General features: G+C 39.0%; 2 protein-coding genes across 2 annotated transcripts in view; one reads left to right on the top strand and one right to left on the bottom strand.

Annotated features, from left to right (window-relative positions):
- The window catches only part of LOC123872538, a 47,306-nt gene that overhangs the window by 2,836 nt on the left and 32,424 nt on the right, over window positions 1-12,046 (top strand). Inside the window, exons 7-16 of the mRNA XM_045916858.1 lie at window positions 43-166; window positions 391-507; window positions 1,016-1,165; window positions 1,778-1,867; window positions 1,991-2,075; window positions 2,454-2,538; window positions 2,834-2,926; window positions 3,721-3,820; window positions 4,163-4,421; window positions 4,599-4,762. Of these exons, the coding sequence (XP_045772814.1) occupies window positions 43-166; window positions 391-507; window positions 1,016-1,165; window positions 1,778-1,867; window positions 1,991-2,075; window positions 2,454-2,538; window positions 2,834-2,926; window positions 3,721-3,820; window positions 4,163-4,421; window positions 4,599-4,762 (1,267 nt within the window). The remainder of the gene's footprint in view (window positions 1-42; window positions 167-390; window positions 508-1,015; window positions 1,166-1,777; window positions 1,868-1,990; window positions 2,076-2,453; window positions 2,539-2,833; window positions 2,927-3,720; window positions 3,821-4,162; window positions 4,422-4,598; window positions 4,763-12,046) is intronic.
- LOC123872550 (transforming growth factor beta-1-induced transcript 1 protein) overlaps window positions 5,263-12,046 on the bottom strand; it is a 29,232-nt gene continuing 22,448 nt past the window's right edge. The window contains exons 4-6 of the mRNA XM_045916882.1: window positions 7,839-7,934; window positions 7,098-7,232; window positions 5,263-6,261 (exon numbers count right to left, since the gene is read on the bottom strand). Of these exons, the coding sequence (XP_045772838.1) occupies window positions 6,187-6,261; window positions 7,098-7,232; window positions 7,839-7,934 (306 nt within the window). The 3' untranslated portion in view covers window positions 5,263-6,186. The remainder of the gene's footprint in view (window positions 6,262-7,097; window positions 7,233-7,838; window positions 7,935-12,046) is intronic.

Raw genomic sequence — 12,046 nt, 5'->3', positions numbered from 1 at the left:
GAGATATGGTACCCTAAAAAGCACCATATTGGCTTTTTCCAGTGGTTTCCTAGAAAGGCAAGATATAATAAACATGGACCCGGCGGATATACCCAAGCTGATGAAGCGCTCCGTGGAATTCTGCGCGAGATTCAACCGAGTGCACATGTACCAGCTACAGCGGCAAGTAAGTAAACATGGACCCGGCTGATATACCCATTACCCAAGCTAATGGTTTTAAGCTTATTTTGTAGTTTAACGACATTTTATACTAGCTGATGCCCGCGACTTGGTTCGCCTGGATATAGGAACTCTTTGATTTTCCGGGATAAAAAGGAGCCTATGTGTTAATCCATGGTATATAAAAGTAAAGATTCATTCAATTCCTCTAACTGATCGTATTGTACGCAGATGGCGGACATAGAGCGCAACTCGAGCAATGCGCTGCCGTTCGCGCAACGCACGCACTTCCAAGCGCAACTCGTGCGCATTAGCTCGCTCCACCAGAACCTGCTGCACGCTCTACAGGTGTGTTGTGTGCTTTATTAAACTAACAGTTCTTTTTATGTTAATCTGTCTTATCACTACCCATATTATAAATGAGAAATTGGGTTCGTTTGTTGATTTGTTTGTTTTTAAGGTTCCGTGTCTCAAAAGGAAAAAAAGGAACCCTTGAAATTGACAGACACGACACACAGTCAATCCGGGGGAATCAAAACCTATAGAGTACTTCTCATAGACCTAGAATCATGAAAATTTGGCAGGTAGCAAATTTACAAGTCTTGCAAAATTCGGTAAATCCACGGCCACTGTTAGTTTTGAGTTTGTTAACCATCATAAATTATCAATAGGTATAACTAAATAGTAATAAACCTCTAATACTTGGAGCATTAAAGTCATTTTTTGAATACAGATACAAGTTAGCCCTTGATTGCAATCCCACCTGGTAAGTGATTATGCAGTCTAAGATGGAAGCGGGCTAACCTAGAAGTCAAAAGACCTCAGAAGAAGCGCCTGAATGGCATATTTTTTATAGATATTCCATAAATCGCTGGCTCAAACGGCGTGCATAAAGGAAAGTGGTGATATGCTGCGCCTTGTTGTGGGTCTGGTAGGCGAGGCGACGCGCGTGTGTGGCGACGCGCGCCCACACACACTCGCCGCGGCGCAGGACCTCTTTGATGATGTAAGACCTCTCCATATTTGAAGTAATATTACGATCACGATGAATACGTTTTTCTTAGATAATAATTTAAGGGGCTGGATGGCGGCGGTACAAGTCTGTGGCGTGTGGACGTCTCTACAAGAGACATATGTCCAGCAGTGGACGTTTATCTGTTGACAATGATGATGATGATACTGAAGGCTCATTGTGCAAAGGGCTTTTTTTAATTCAGATACAAGTTAGCCCTTGACTGCAATCTCATCTGATGGTAAGTGATGATGCAGCCTAAGATGGAAGCGGGCTGACTTGGAAGGGGTATGGCAGATTTTATTAAACCCATACCTCTTTGGTTTCTACACGGCGTCGTACCGGAACGCTATATCGCTTGGCGGCACGGCTTTGCCAGTAGGGTGGTAACTGGTCTTCAAATAAACAGCAACTCTTGTTACAACGAACTCTGTAAGTTTTGGATCGTTATATTACATGTTTTTTTAATATGAATACACTGACTGCAAACACTTTTAGTAAGGCAGGCAGGTCGACATGGCAATTGGGGTGTCCCCACCCCGATTGCCATGTCGATCTGTTGCGTATATTAGGTACGTTTAAAAATTGTTTTTTGAACTGTTTTAGAGCGTCCAATCAACGTGCGAGAAATTAGAAGAGACCGCCAATAAATACGTTCTAAAGATGTCGGACTATTTGCACAGCACTGAAAACACGGTAGGAAACAATATTTCTTTTAAATCACCCACCTATTAAACATAGGTAGATGAGTGTACAAACTCTTTCACATTGTATTTTTAAAAATATGGTGTAAAATCCTATTTTGGAAAATTTCAACAGAGCATACCTTGTTCGAGGAGGTCCAGCAAACTGAAAGGACGTAAAAGATCTATTGGAACTTGGTCTAAATCTGGAACTACATGTAGTAAGTTTTTATTTAGAACCAGTAAAAAACTAATTAAACTGCCCTACTGGCTTCGCCCGGGAGTGAAGGGTGCATAGACAGACAGACAAAAAATTTAAAAAAATCTGTTTTTCGATTAAAAAAACTCTTTTTTGATTAAAATTTTCAAAATATATTTAACTAGCTTATGCCCACGACTTCGCTCGAACAAATACTCAAATTTCATATCCCTATTTTGCCCCCTTAGTGGTTGAATTTTCAAAAATCCTTTCTTGGCGGATGTTTACATCATAATAGCTATCTGCATGCGTTGGTTTTGTCGAGTGTTGTGTGTGTTGTGTTGTCGTATGTAGTGCGATGTTGCGTGGTGTTGTGACGTGTCGTATTATACATGTGCAGTTGCCGACACGGGGGCGCGGCTTTCGATGTATTCTCTCGGCGTGAATGCCAGATCCACCAGCTCTAAGGACAATCAGTCTAGCAGGTAACCATAATTTGTTAACTTCCCTTAAAAAAGCTGCGATATAATAAACTAGTAAAAGCAATTAAATATTACATGCTTTAACGGTAAAGATAAACATTGTGAGAAAATCTTACATCATCTCTAATGACACTGGCTATAAATTTTATGAAAAAAAAAAAAACAATATGGCGGCACTATGGCGCCATTTTCAATTTAGGAAAAAGATTTGTTTTTGGCTGGGTAGGTATCTAGTCGTTTTGGATATTTTTTTAAAATTAAGACTTGTGACTTATCACATTCAATTTTAAATTTTTAGCGGCACATCCAAAATGCGCGCAAATATTCGCGGAGGAACTGGCAAACAAGGTCACAAAGAAGACAAAATGAAAAGTCCAAAAAAGTCGCCGAGGTACTTAAATATATTTTGAACTAGATTATGCCCTGGACTTCATGCGCATGGATTATGGGGTAGGTATTAAAATCCCGTAGGAACTTGGATTTTCTGGAATAAAATAGTCATGTTCATCTGAAGACGAACATTTATTTATTTTTATTTATTTATTTTTTATTTTATTGATGATTATAGCTTTTTTCATTTTTCGCTTCGAAATTGTTTGAGCGAATGGGCCGTGAAAAATTTCTGATTTTGGATGAGTTTTGGGATGGATTTTTTGGAGGCATCAGTTTTCCTATCCACTTTTAGTATAGGTATGTTCAACTCAACAGTGAATAAGCATCTTCTAGGCAAGCGCGCTCCATCTTGGGCTGCATCATCACTCGCCAGCAGGTCTGATTGCTGCCAAGGGCTAGGCTAAACTTAAAAACAGCAGCAACCCGAAATTGGCATGTTTACGATGTTACGTGCCTCGGAGACCACGTAAGACCATTGATCTTGCGCTTGATCTCTCTCTGGTCGTGTCGGATTACCGGCCCCACCAGACTATAAAAGTTGGGAATAGAGTGCGCCTGTGTTTGCACACCCAACACCCAGTTGCACACTAATTGACTGCCGTAGCTGTAAATGCTGAAATTCATTCAGAAGAACCATCATCATCATTATCAACCGACAGTTGTCCACTGCTGGACATATCTTTCTTGTAGGGACTTCCACAAACTACGATCTTATGTCACCATCCAGCAGCTATCTGCGATTGGTTTGATGTTGTCAGAAGGGCAATATAGATATGGATTGTACTTGCGCAGGAGTCGCCGTCCGCTAATGCGCGCCCCACAGCGCACGCATCCGCGACGCGTCGTGCCTAAAGAGCAAGACGTACACACACTCGTTGAAAACGTCGCTCCAGTTAGTATTCACGTTTATATCTTCTTTTTTCATACAAAATATAATTACTTTCCCTAAAAGAAATCACTCGTAGTTATAAGGCCGCATTTAACTCTCTCTCCCTACAGCTATTCATTTACTGCTAAAGATCGTTATCCTTGCTTAATCCTACCCTTGAACGGATGAATTGCAACTGGACTAAGCATTTCCACACTCAGGTTTTCTTCCTTCTTTCTTTCCTTCTACACACAAATCTGCCATAATTTTGTATGTAGAGGAAATCGTTTCACAGACACAGGTTTGCTCATTACCACTTCAGCTAATTCCAAACATAATTTATTAATTCATTATATTTACTTACAGTGCGCTTCAAGCCACATAAGCCGCGAACCGAGCTTAACCCGAAGCCCAAAAAGGAAGAACACAGCCCCACAACACAAAAGCAAGGAAACTACACCGCGAACTGCAAGAAACAAGGAATCTTCTAAAACACCCATCCCCACTCCGAGAAACAAGACTAATAACATAACAGCAAGGAGCAAGACTATTGCTGATAGCCCAAGCAAGAAACAGAATAACTCGAGGGTTACTGAAAAGTTCGAAACGCCAAGAAATGTGCAGGGTAAGTATAATATTTGGATATATAATGTCCGCGACTTTGAATCCGTTTATAAATCCCGTAGAACCCTTTAAATTTTCCGAAATGAAAAGAAACCTAGGGACGCAAGCTCCTTTGTGCCAAAGGTAAGTAATAGACAGGCAGATACACTTTAGCAGCCGGGTTTTCTTTTTTTTTTAGATAACGTCAACTGTAAAGTTCTTGTGCCAAATAGAAATGAGATGGAAGATATCAAAATACAAGTGAGAGGAGGAGACAAATGTCCGGTGAACAGTCCGCAGAGAACTGAAGATAATTTGAGACGGAATGAAGAAGCTAGAAGGAGTGAAAGAGAGAGGAATAGGGTATGTGAATTCCATAATTTATTAGCCGCTTATACCACCGAATACCGGAATAGTATGTTACAAGTACAGTAGGCTCAATTCGAAAATACCTTTAAAAGCAACTCTTGTTACGACGCAATAAAGTGCATTTCAGCTCGCACATTCAGTTCTAAAGATAAACAAACGCCTCACTTTCTATCTTCTAAAGTTAAAAACTCTTGCATCCCTCTCTCTCTCGAAATCGGTTAAGCAGATGAAACGTGAAAAGGCAACATACAGACACATTTTCGCATTTATAAACATTAAGTACGCCATTTCGTCGACGTGGATTTAAGTTATTATAAAAATCCTGTGGGGACTCTTTTCTCTTCCGGGATAAAAAGAAGTTATGGATGTAAATTGTAAGCTAACTCTGTGCCTTTTATCAAAATCGGTTAAACTGTTGGGCCGAGACAGACAGATACACTTTCGCAGTTGTAATATTAATATGGATCGACTATTGCTAAATAACAAGGCCATGATTAAAAAAACAAGTGATTTATTGAAAAAAAAAGGTCGCCGAAAGCGTATAAACTTTTGTAACTTTGTAACATAATAATGCTTTTACCAAGTTTTAAGCCCAAGCCTATAAATAACTTAGTAATAATAATTAATTATCATTAACAACTAAAATTATTTACAACGAAAATGTCTTTGTGTATACAATTTAAGCCAAGCTTCATTTTAAATAGTTTTAAATATCCTTAAAATATTGTTTTCAATACATTTGTCAGTAAAAGTGCTCTTTTAGCACTGATATCAAAATATCAAAGTACGCTACTAATATATTACGCTTGCCTATACAGACTCTCTAGTAGTCAAGATAGGTGCTTTTTAAGGGGACCATTCAGATGAGATGTGCCATATTCAACCTTAATGCATGACGTCTGAATGGTCCCCTAAAGAAACCCCTATCTTGACTATAAATGCCAGTGTAAGACGCAAAGCACACCAGCAGAACCGAGGCGCAGCATCTTTCTTGATAACAACTCTAATTAAGCTTTATTTACTGTGGCATAGAAGTGAGGCTTGATAATGTCAAGCGCACGTCATCCGTCGTTTATTTTCGGTATATTCATAATGGTATAATCATACTTTTTTCTTTAATCTGCATGTTTTTGGCCCTCTGAAAACAAATTTGAACTCATTTCCAAGGAAGACGATCCATTTCTAAACAAAACGGCCTAAAACTATGCTAAAGAACAGTTCGAAATTCATTTCACCAAGGTTTCTGCGCAGGTACATCGGCGTAACTTATTAAAGTGGTAGTACTGTAATTGAATTCACATTCGAAACGGGCAGTGTAATAAGTGCACTTTGGATTCTGTCGATGGGTCCATTTGTGTGTGTGATAATAAATAGTACACTATATAGTAAAGTGTGTTTGTGTGAGTGTGTGTGTGTGTTTATGCGCATTTTCCGCACAGCGGTTTGTTATCCAACACCGAGAATGTGGAATCCGTGACTGGTTTTCTGCATTTCTGGAATGGAAAATGATAGTTAATTTCTTGTAACTGTTAATAAATATCTTTTTTTCTGGACTCCCGAGAATCAGCCTGGGGTTATAATTGGGGAGTCATTCTTGGGGATGATTCCGTGGCAAGCCGAGGCTGCCAAGGCAGGGTGAACTAGATACATTTACAGTTAGGTGGCCCGTAGAGGCACAGAATTGGCGTTTGACAGTCTTGGGACAGTATAGTAGCTAATTTATTTTTATTTTTATTTGGAAAACAAACAGTTATATATTTTACATAATTTTAACCTCAGGCATATAGACTAAGGTTAAAATTATGTAAAATGTATAATTACAATACAGTAAAGTTTTCACAATAAAGTGCATTTATAATTATTTATATTAATTTAGATTAGACATCGTTCTAATAGAACTAGGTACGAGTATGTATTTTATTTTACAAAAACTAGTTTTACATTTATTACTTCGCATCCTGAAACTCTCTTGAGTTTATTTGGATGTTGCACATTCCTCTTAATATACTAAACTATTTTTGCCTCATTGAATCGTATTGTACGGGAGCGGTGTCTGTGTTATTATCAGCGTTGTGCTCGGATGGTCAATTCAGAGAATCAGAAATAATTGCGATCGTCACACTTCTTCATCTACTTCTGTCATCTCACCCCCTGCTGGTCGATTGCGATTAAAATCACAACTTTATAACCTCCCTCCTCTTCCGCCACACACAAGACTTTAGATCACAAGCTAAATTCTTCTTATACATTCTGATCTAGTAGTAGCTGCCCCATACCCAGGAGCGGGCGGGCCGGTGATGGGTTGAAATGATGTGCTTGCGGTACTTACAGTGCAAGTGAAGCATTCGCGGTGCCACTTGGCATCGAGCGCGATAATGGCTTTGTCTACGATGGGAGTGCCGCAGCCGGCACAGCGCGAGGCGAACTTGTCCGCGTAGCACGACGAACAGTACGGGCGACCGGCCTGAAATTATTGATAAAGAATTATTAAAAAAGTTGACATGTGAAAAAAACGGCCAAGTGCGAGTCAGACACGCGCACCGTGGGTTCCGTAGGTACTCGTATATTTTTCCGACATTTTACGCGATAAATCAAAAATAGTAATGCATAAAAATCTGTTTTATAATGTACTAGCGACCCGCCCCGGCTTCGCACGGGTGGACATTTATTTTTTCTATTTTCCGGGATAAAATATAGCCTATACGGATTCGGAAGAATCCCTTTAAGTAATGGTAAAAGAAATTTTGAAATCGGTACAGTAGTTTTTGAGACTATTCAATACAAACATACAAAAATACAAAGGTTTCCTCTTTATAATATTAGTATAGATAGGTAAAGCCCTTTCATGTGATGACCCACTTGGTAGGGTACAGTTATCTTACTTTGACAATGGAAAATACTAATTATTTGCTTATGAACACATTTTAATATTTTTTAGGGTTCCGTACCTCAAAAGGAAAAACGGAACCCTTATAGGATCACTTTGTTGTCTGTCTCTCTGTCTGTCTAAGGGCTCTGTTTTTCCTTTTGAGGTACGGAACCCTAAAAAATGTTATGAAATCTTAGTTACCTGTTCCATAAAACCACCTCCGCCGAGCTCCTTCCTGCATCCACCACACACGAAGTGGTGCGCGTGCCACGACGCGCCCAGAGCTTGGATCACGCGCTGCAATAAATAAAAATAAAAAAAATATTATCATTTTAATCAGTCGATAACGTTAGCATCACTACATCTAGGCCGTGATTATCACACTTTAGTAATATTATAAAGGTGAAAGTTTATGTGTATGTGGTGTATGTTTGTTACTCCTTCACGCAAAAACCATTTGACGGATTTGGCTGAAATACAAAATGGCGAAAGATAATATCCTGGATTAGCACATAGGTTACTTTTATCCCGGAAAATCAAAGAGTTCCCACGGGATTTCGATAAACCTAAATCCACGCGGATGAAGTCGCGGGCGTCAGCTAGTAATTATTATTTTTATTATTATTACACTAGAATTGATTGTTTACTATGGGGGAAAAAAGATTATTGGTAGCAAATAGCAGAACTTTCAATTGGAAGATAGGTAGATTTATATAGTTGGGTTTATATGGATTTCTGAAATGCGAAACCAAAATGAATATACTTTACGCTATCCTAGCCCCTAGGATAGTTATAATATGGTTACAATCATGGTTGTTCCTCCCTAGGGTGTGCCATGTGAGGTTCACCATACATTTTTTTCTGAGAGAAATAGAAATGTACCTCTTTACAAATCCAAATACCACATCAGGGAATAAGCTAATACCAACATAGGTACAACGTGTTTTTTTAGAAACTGTGTGCCAGTAATAAATAATTTGCTTATTTTAATTTACTTTCTACAAATGCCTAACAAAATTATGTGTGATTCCCAGATCACCAGCATTAAAACTTTTTGTGCGGTTTTTTAAAAGTTTTTATTCGTTGAATTTTAATTGAATTCCAGTCCCGGTGGAGGTGGATCCTCGGCTCAGTGTCGTTAATGCTAAGAGCATTCGTTCCACAAATAGCGCCATTGTCTCCGCAATGACATCACGCCTGTTTGTGAAAAATCAGCTCAGTATTCCTATAGCCTGTAGGTAGGTGCCTATATAGATACGGGCAAGTCGATTTGTAACACAGTATATATAGAAATACACCCTACTTGCTGTAGTTACTTTTGACGGTTCAAAAGCACTTGTAAAACTTTATTTCGAACCTAGCTGACGCTCGCGACTTCGTCCGCGTGGATTTAGGTTTTTCAAAATCCCGTAGGAACTCTTTGATTTTCCGGGATAAAAAGTAGCCTATGTGTTAATCCAGGGTATAATCTATCCCCATTCTGAATTTAAGCCAAATCCGTTCAGTAGTTTTTGCGTGAAAGAGTAACAAAGATACACACAAACTTTCGTCTTTATAATATTAGTGTGATAAAAAAATCTTTCTCTATTTCTATAGCGGAATGTAGTAGATAGTTCGGCGGTGTTCCCACTAGTTTTAACAGTTATTCAAGGGGCGGATCAACAAACTCTTGAAAAGCCGGCAATGTTTTGGTGGTTCCTCTGATGCTGTAAATGTTCATGGGCGGCGGTGATCACTTAACATTAGGTGACCCGCCTGCTCATTTGCTCACTATTTTGAGTAATAACCTGCTTATACCTACGTAGACGACATAGTTGTCAGTAGATAAAAGGAACACCAATATATCAATCGTCGTACCGTATCGTGGGTGCAAATGATTCACTCTGCAGTGCGTAAAGATTTGACTCAAGGCCCGAACGCGCCTTATTCGCCGACGAAAGTATGTGCTACGCCTTCAGTTTTATACGCATGTTCATATACCCTGGTCAGACAACGCGCAGCGGCAACTACCCATATCTGTACTAATATTATAAATGCGAAAGTGTGTTTGTCTGTCTACTAGCCTTTCACGGCCCAACAGTTTAACCGATTTTGATGAAATTTCGTTTAGTTAGCTTGCATCCCGGAAATTTACATAGACAACTTTTTATTCCGGAAAATAAAAGAGCTCCCATGGGATTTTTAAAAAACTAAATCTACGCGGACGAAGTCGCGAATATCATCTAGTATTATACATATTAATTATGCGAAAATGCGCAACAACGGAGTACGGATCGACGTTAGTTTTTGCATGGATATAGGCTAAAGACCTGTAGAGTCTTCAAGCTATGTTTTTCGAGTGGGATGCAAGCTACTTATCTCTGTACCAAACTTCGTCAAAATCGGTTAAAAGGGTCGGGAAAGGCTAGAACACAGACAGACACGCTTTAAGATTTATCATAATAGGTACTAGCTGATGTTCGCGACTTCATCCGCGTGGATTTAGTTTTTTTTCCGTGAAAAAACTTAAACTATGGTCTCCCCAGGATGCTAGCTTCTCCATGCCGTTGGAATCCTTTGGGTATGGACCCCTAAAAATGTTTCAGCCTAAGGTGGAACCGCGTGCTTTAAAGGAACTTGTTCACTCTTGCTTTGAAGATATATTTATCCTTAAGTGGAAAATATAGCTATCGTAACTTCAACCAATAAAAAAATATGTTGATCGCAGTCTAGGAAGCCTTTTTAATAATAATGTGTTGATTACATCATACAAACAAAAACTAATCGATCGGAAACATAAATCGATATACATGAAGTTTTTATGTGTGCCATTCATTAGTTGACACCTCACGCTGCGGTTATCTGACTCATCTGACTCACGCATACGATTGTTCCTCCCCGCTGTAGGTATCTATACACGGTCCAACTTGTCGGCTGCCAACACGTTCCAACCTGCCCACAAGTTGACTTCTGACGCCGATAAATGTTCCACCAACATTCATTAATGTTATATGCCCCTATGGAGGTCCACTGTTGGACATAAGCCTTGCCTAGTGACTGCAATTACACGCGTTTTTCAGACGCCTTCATCTATATAGTCCTAGCCACTTTCCGCCGCCCCTTTTTTTTACACGCCTGCCCAAAAAAGAAATGTATCTAATTTTTTTCAGGGATGATGTATGAAAGTGTGTAACTTTACTTGTTCTACCATAACTTCTGAACAGATTTGGATGTGTGGGGTATCCCTTAAATTCTTACATCATCCCCAATAGCTATATTTTTTAAATTACTGCGTGTTTATTTTAATTGATTGGCCCAACCATGATATACAGGATGACTGGAAGTGACATATATTCACTGACGTTGTTGGTTGGTCCCATGTTTGTCGCGTCCAGACTCCAGTCGACAAATTGGTACGTCTGTATGTACATATCATATTATCTCGAGTCTCAAAGTCTCACCGAGGATGCAAGGTCAAGTAGATACGTATAAAACATACATAATTAACACTTTTTATGTTTACTTGTAATTGCTTAATGGATGTGTAACGTTTATAATGAATTGTTATTTTAAAAAATGTTTATCATTACGAAAAAAAAACGTTTTAATTTAAAAACAAATTAATAATATAATCCATACTCCATAGTTATAAATGCGAAAGTGTCTGTTTGTCACACTTTTGTAGCCCATCCGTTTAACCGATTTTGACGATATTCGGTAAAAAGATAGCATAGGTACAGTTTTTCAGAAATCCCTTGAGAACTTTTTGATTTATCAAAATTTAAAGTTGTCTTTGTCTACCCAGGAAGCAAGTTATCTCTGTACCTACCTTTAGCTGTGAAAAGGTTGCCAGCAGACAGACTTACTTTCGCATTTTTATATTATTAGACTAAATGATGCCCGCGACTTCGTCCACGAGAGTTTAGGTTTTTATAAACCCCGTAGGAACTCTGATTTTATGGCATAAAAGGTAGCCTATGTCCCTAGACTCCCTAGGGCTCTGGGGTGCGAGCCTTTCACGAAACATACAGATAGACACACACTTTCGCATTAATAATATTAGTATGGATTGATTAGAATAGAATGGTACACTGCTAGGCCATACAATAACTCATCTCCGCATACGAAGTAGCCCAGCAAAAAATTAAAAAAAAACGTAAAACAATACTCAAGTCTATTCAACTGTCCAAATTAATTAATTACCCATCATTACAAGTCAGCAAAAAAACAACATGAGTTGCCATTAACAAGTTGTCTTATTAAGCAATTTTGACAAACGCGCGTGGGAGGAGGTAAGACAGTTTACCGTGGAATAGGACCCCGCTATATTTGGTCATCGTGGCGTCATCTAATGACAATGATTTTCGCATCATTTTCCACGAAAATTGTCCAATTAGTCACAAATTCGTATTTTGTTGGCGCAGGTGTTG

This window comes from Maniola jurtina, chromosome 15 (assembly GCF_905333055.1).
Source record: "Maniola jurtina chromosome 15, ilManJurt1.1, whole genome shotgun sequence".
Taxonomy (NCBI): Eukaryota; Metazoa; Arthropoda; class Insecta; order Lepidoptera; family Nymphalidae; genus Maniola; species Maniola jurtina.
This window is presented reverse-complemented; position numbering and strand designations above follow the sequence as displayed.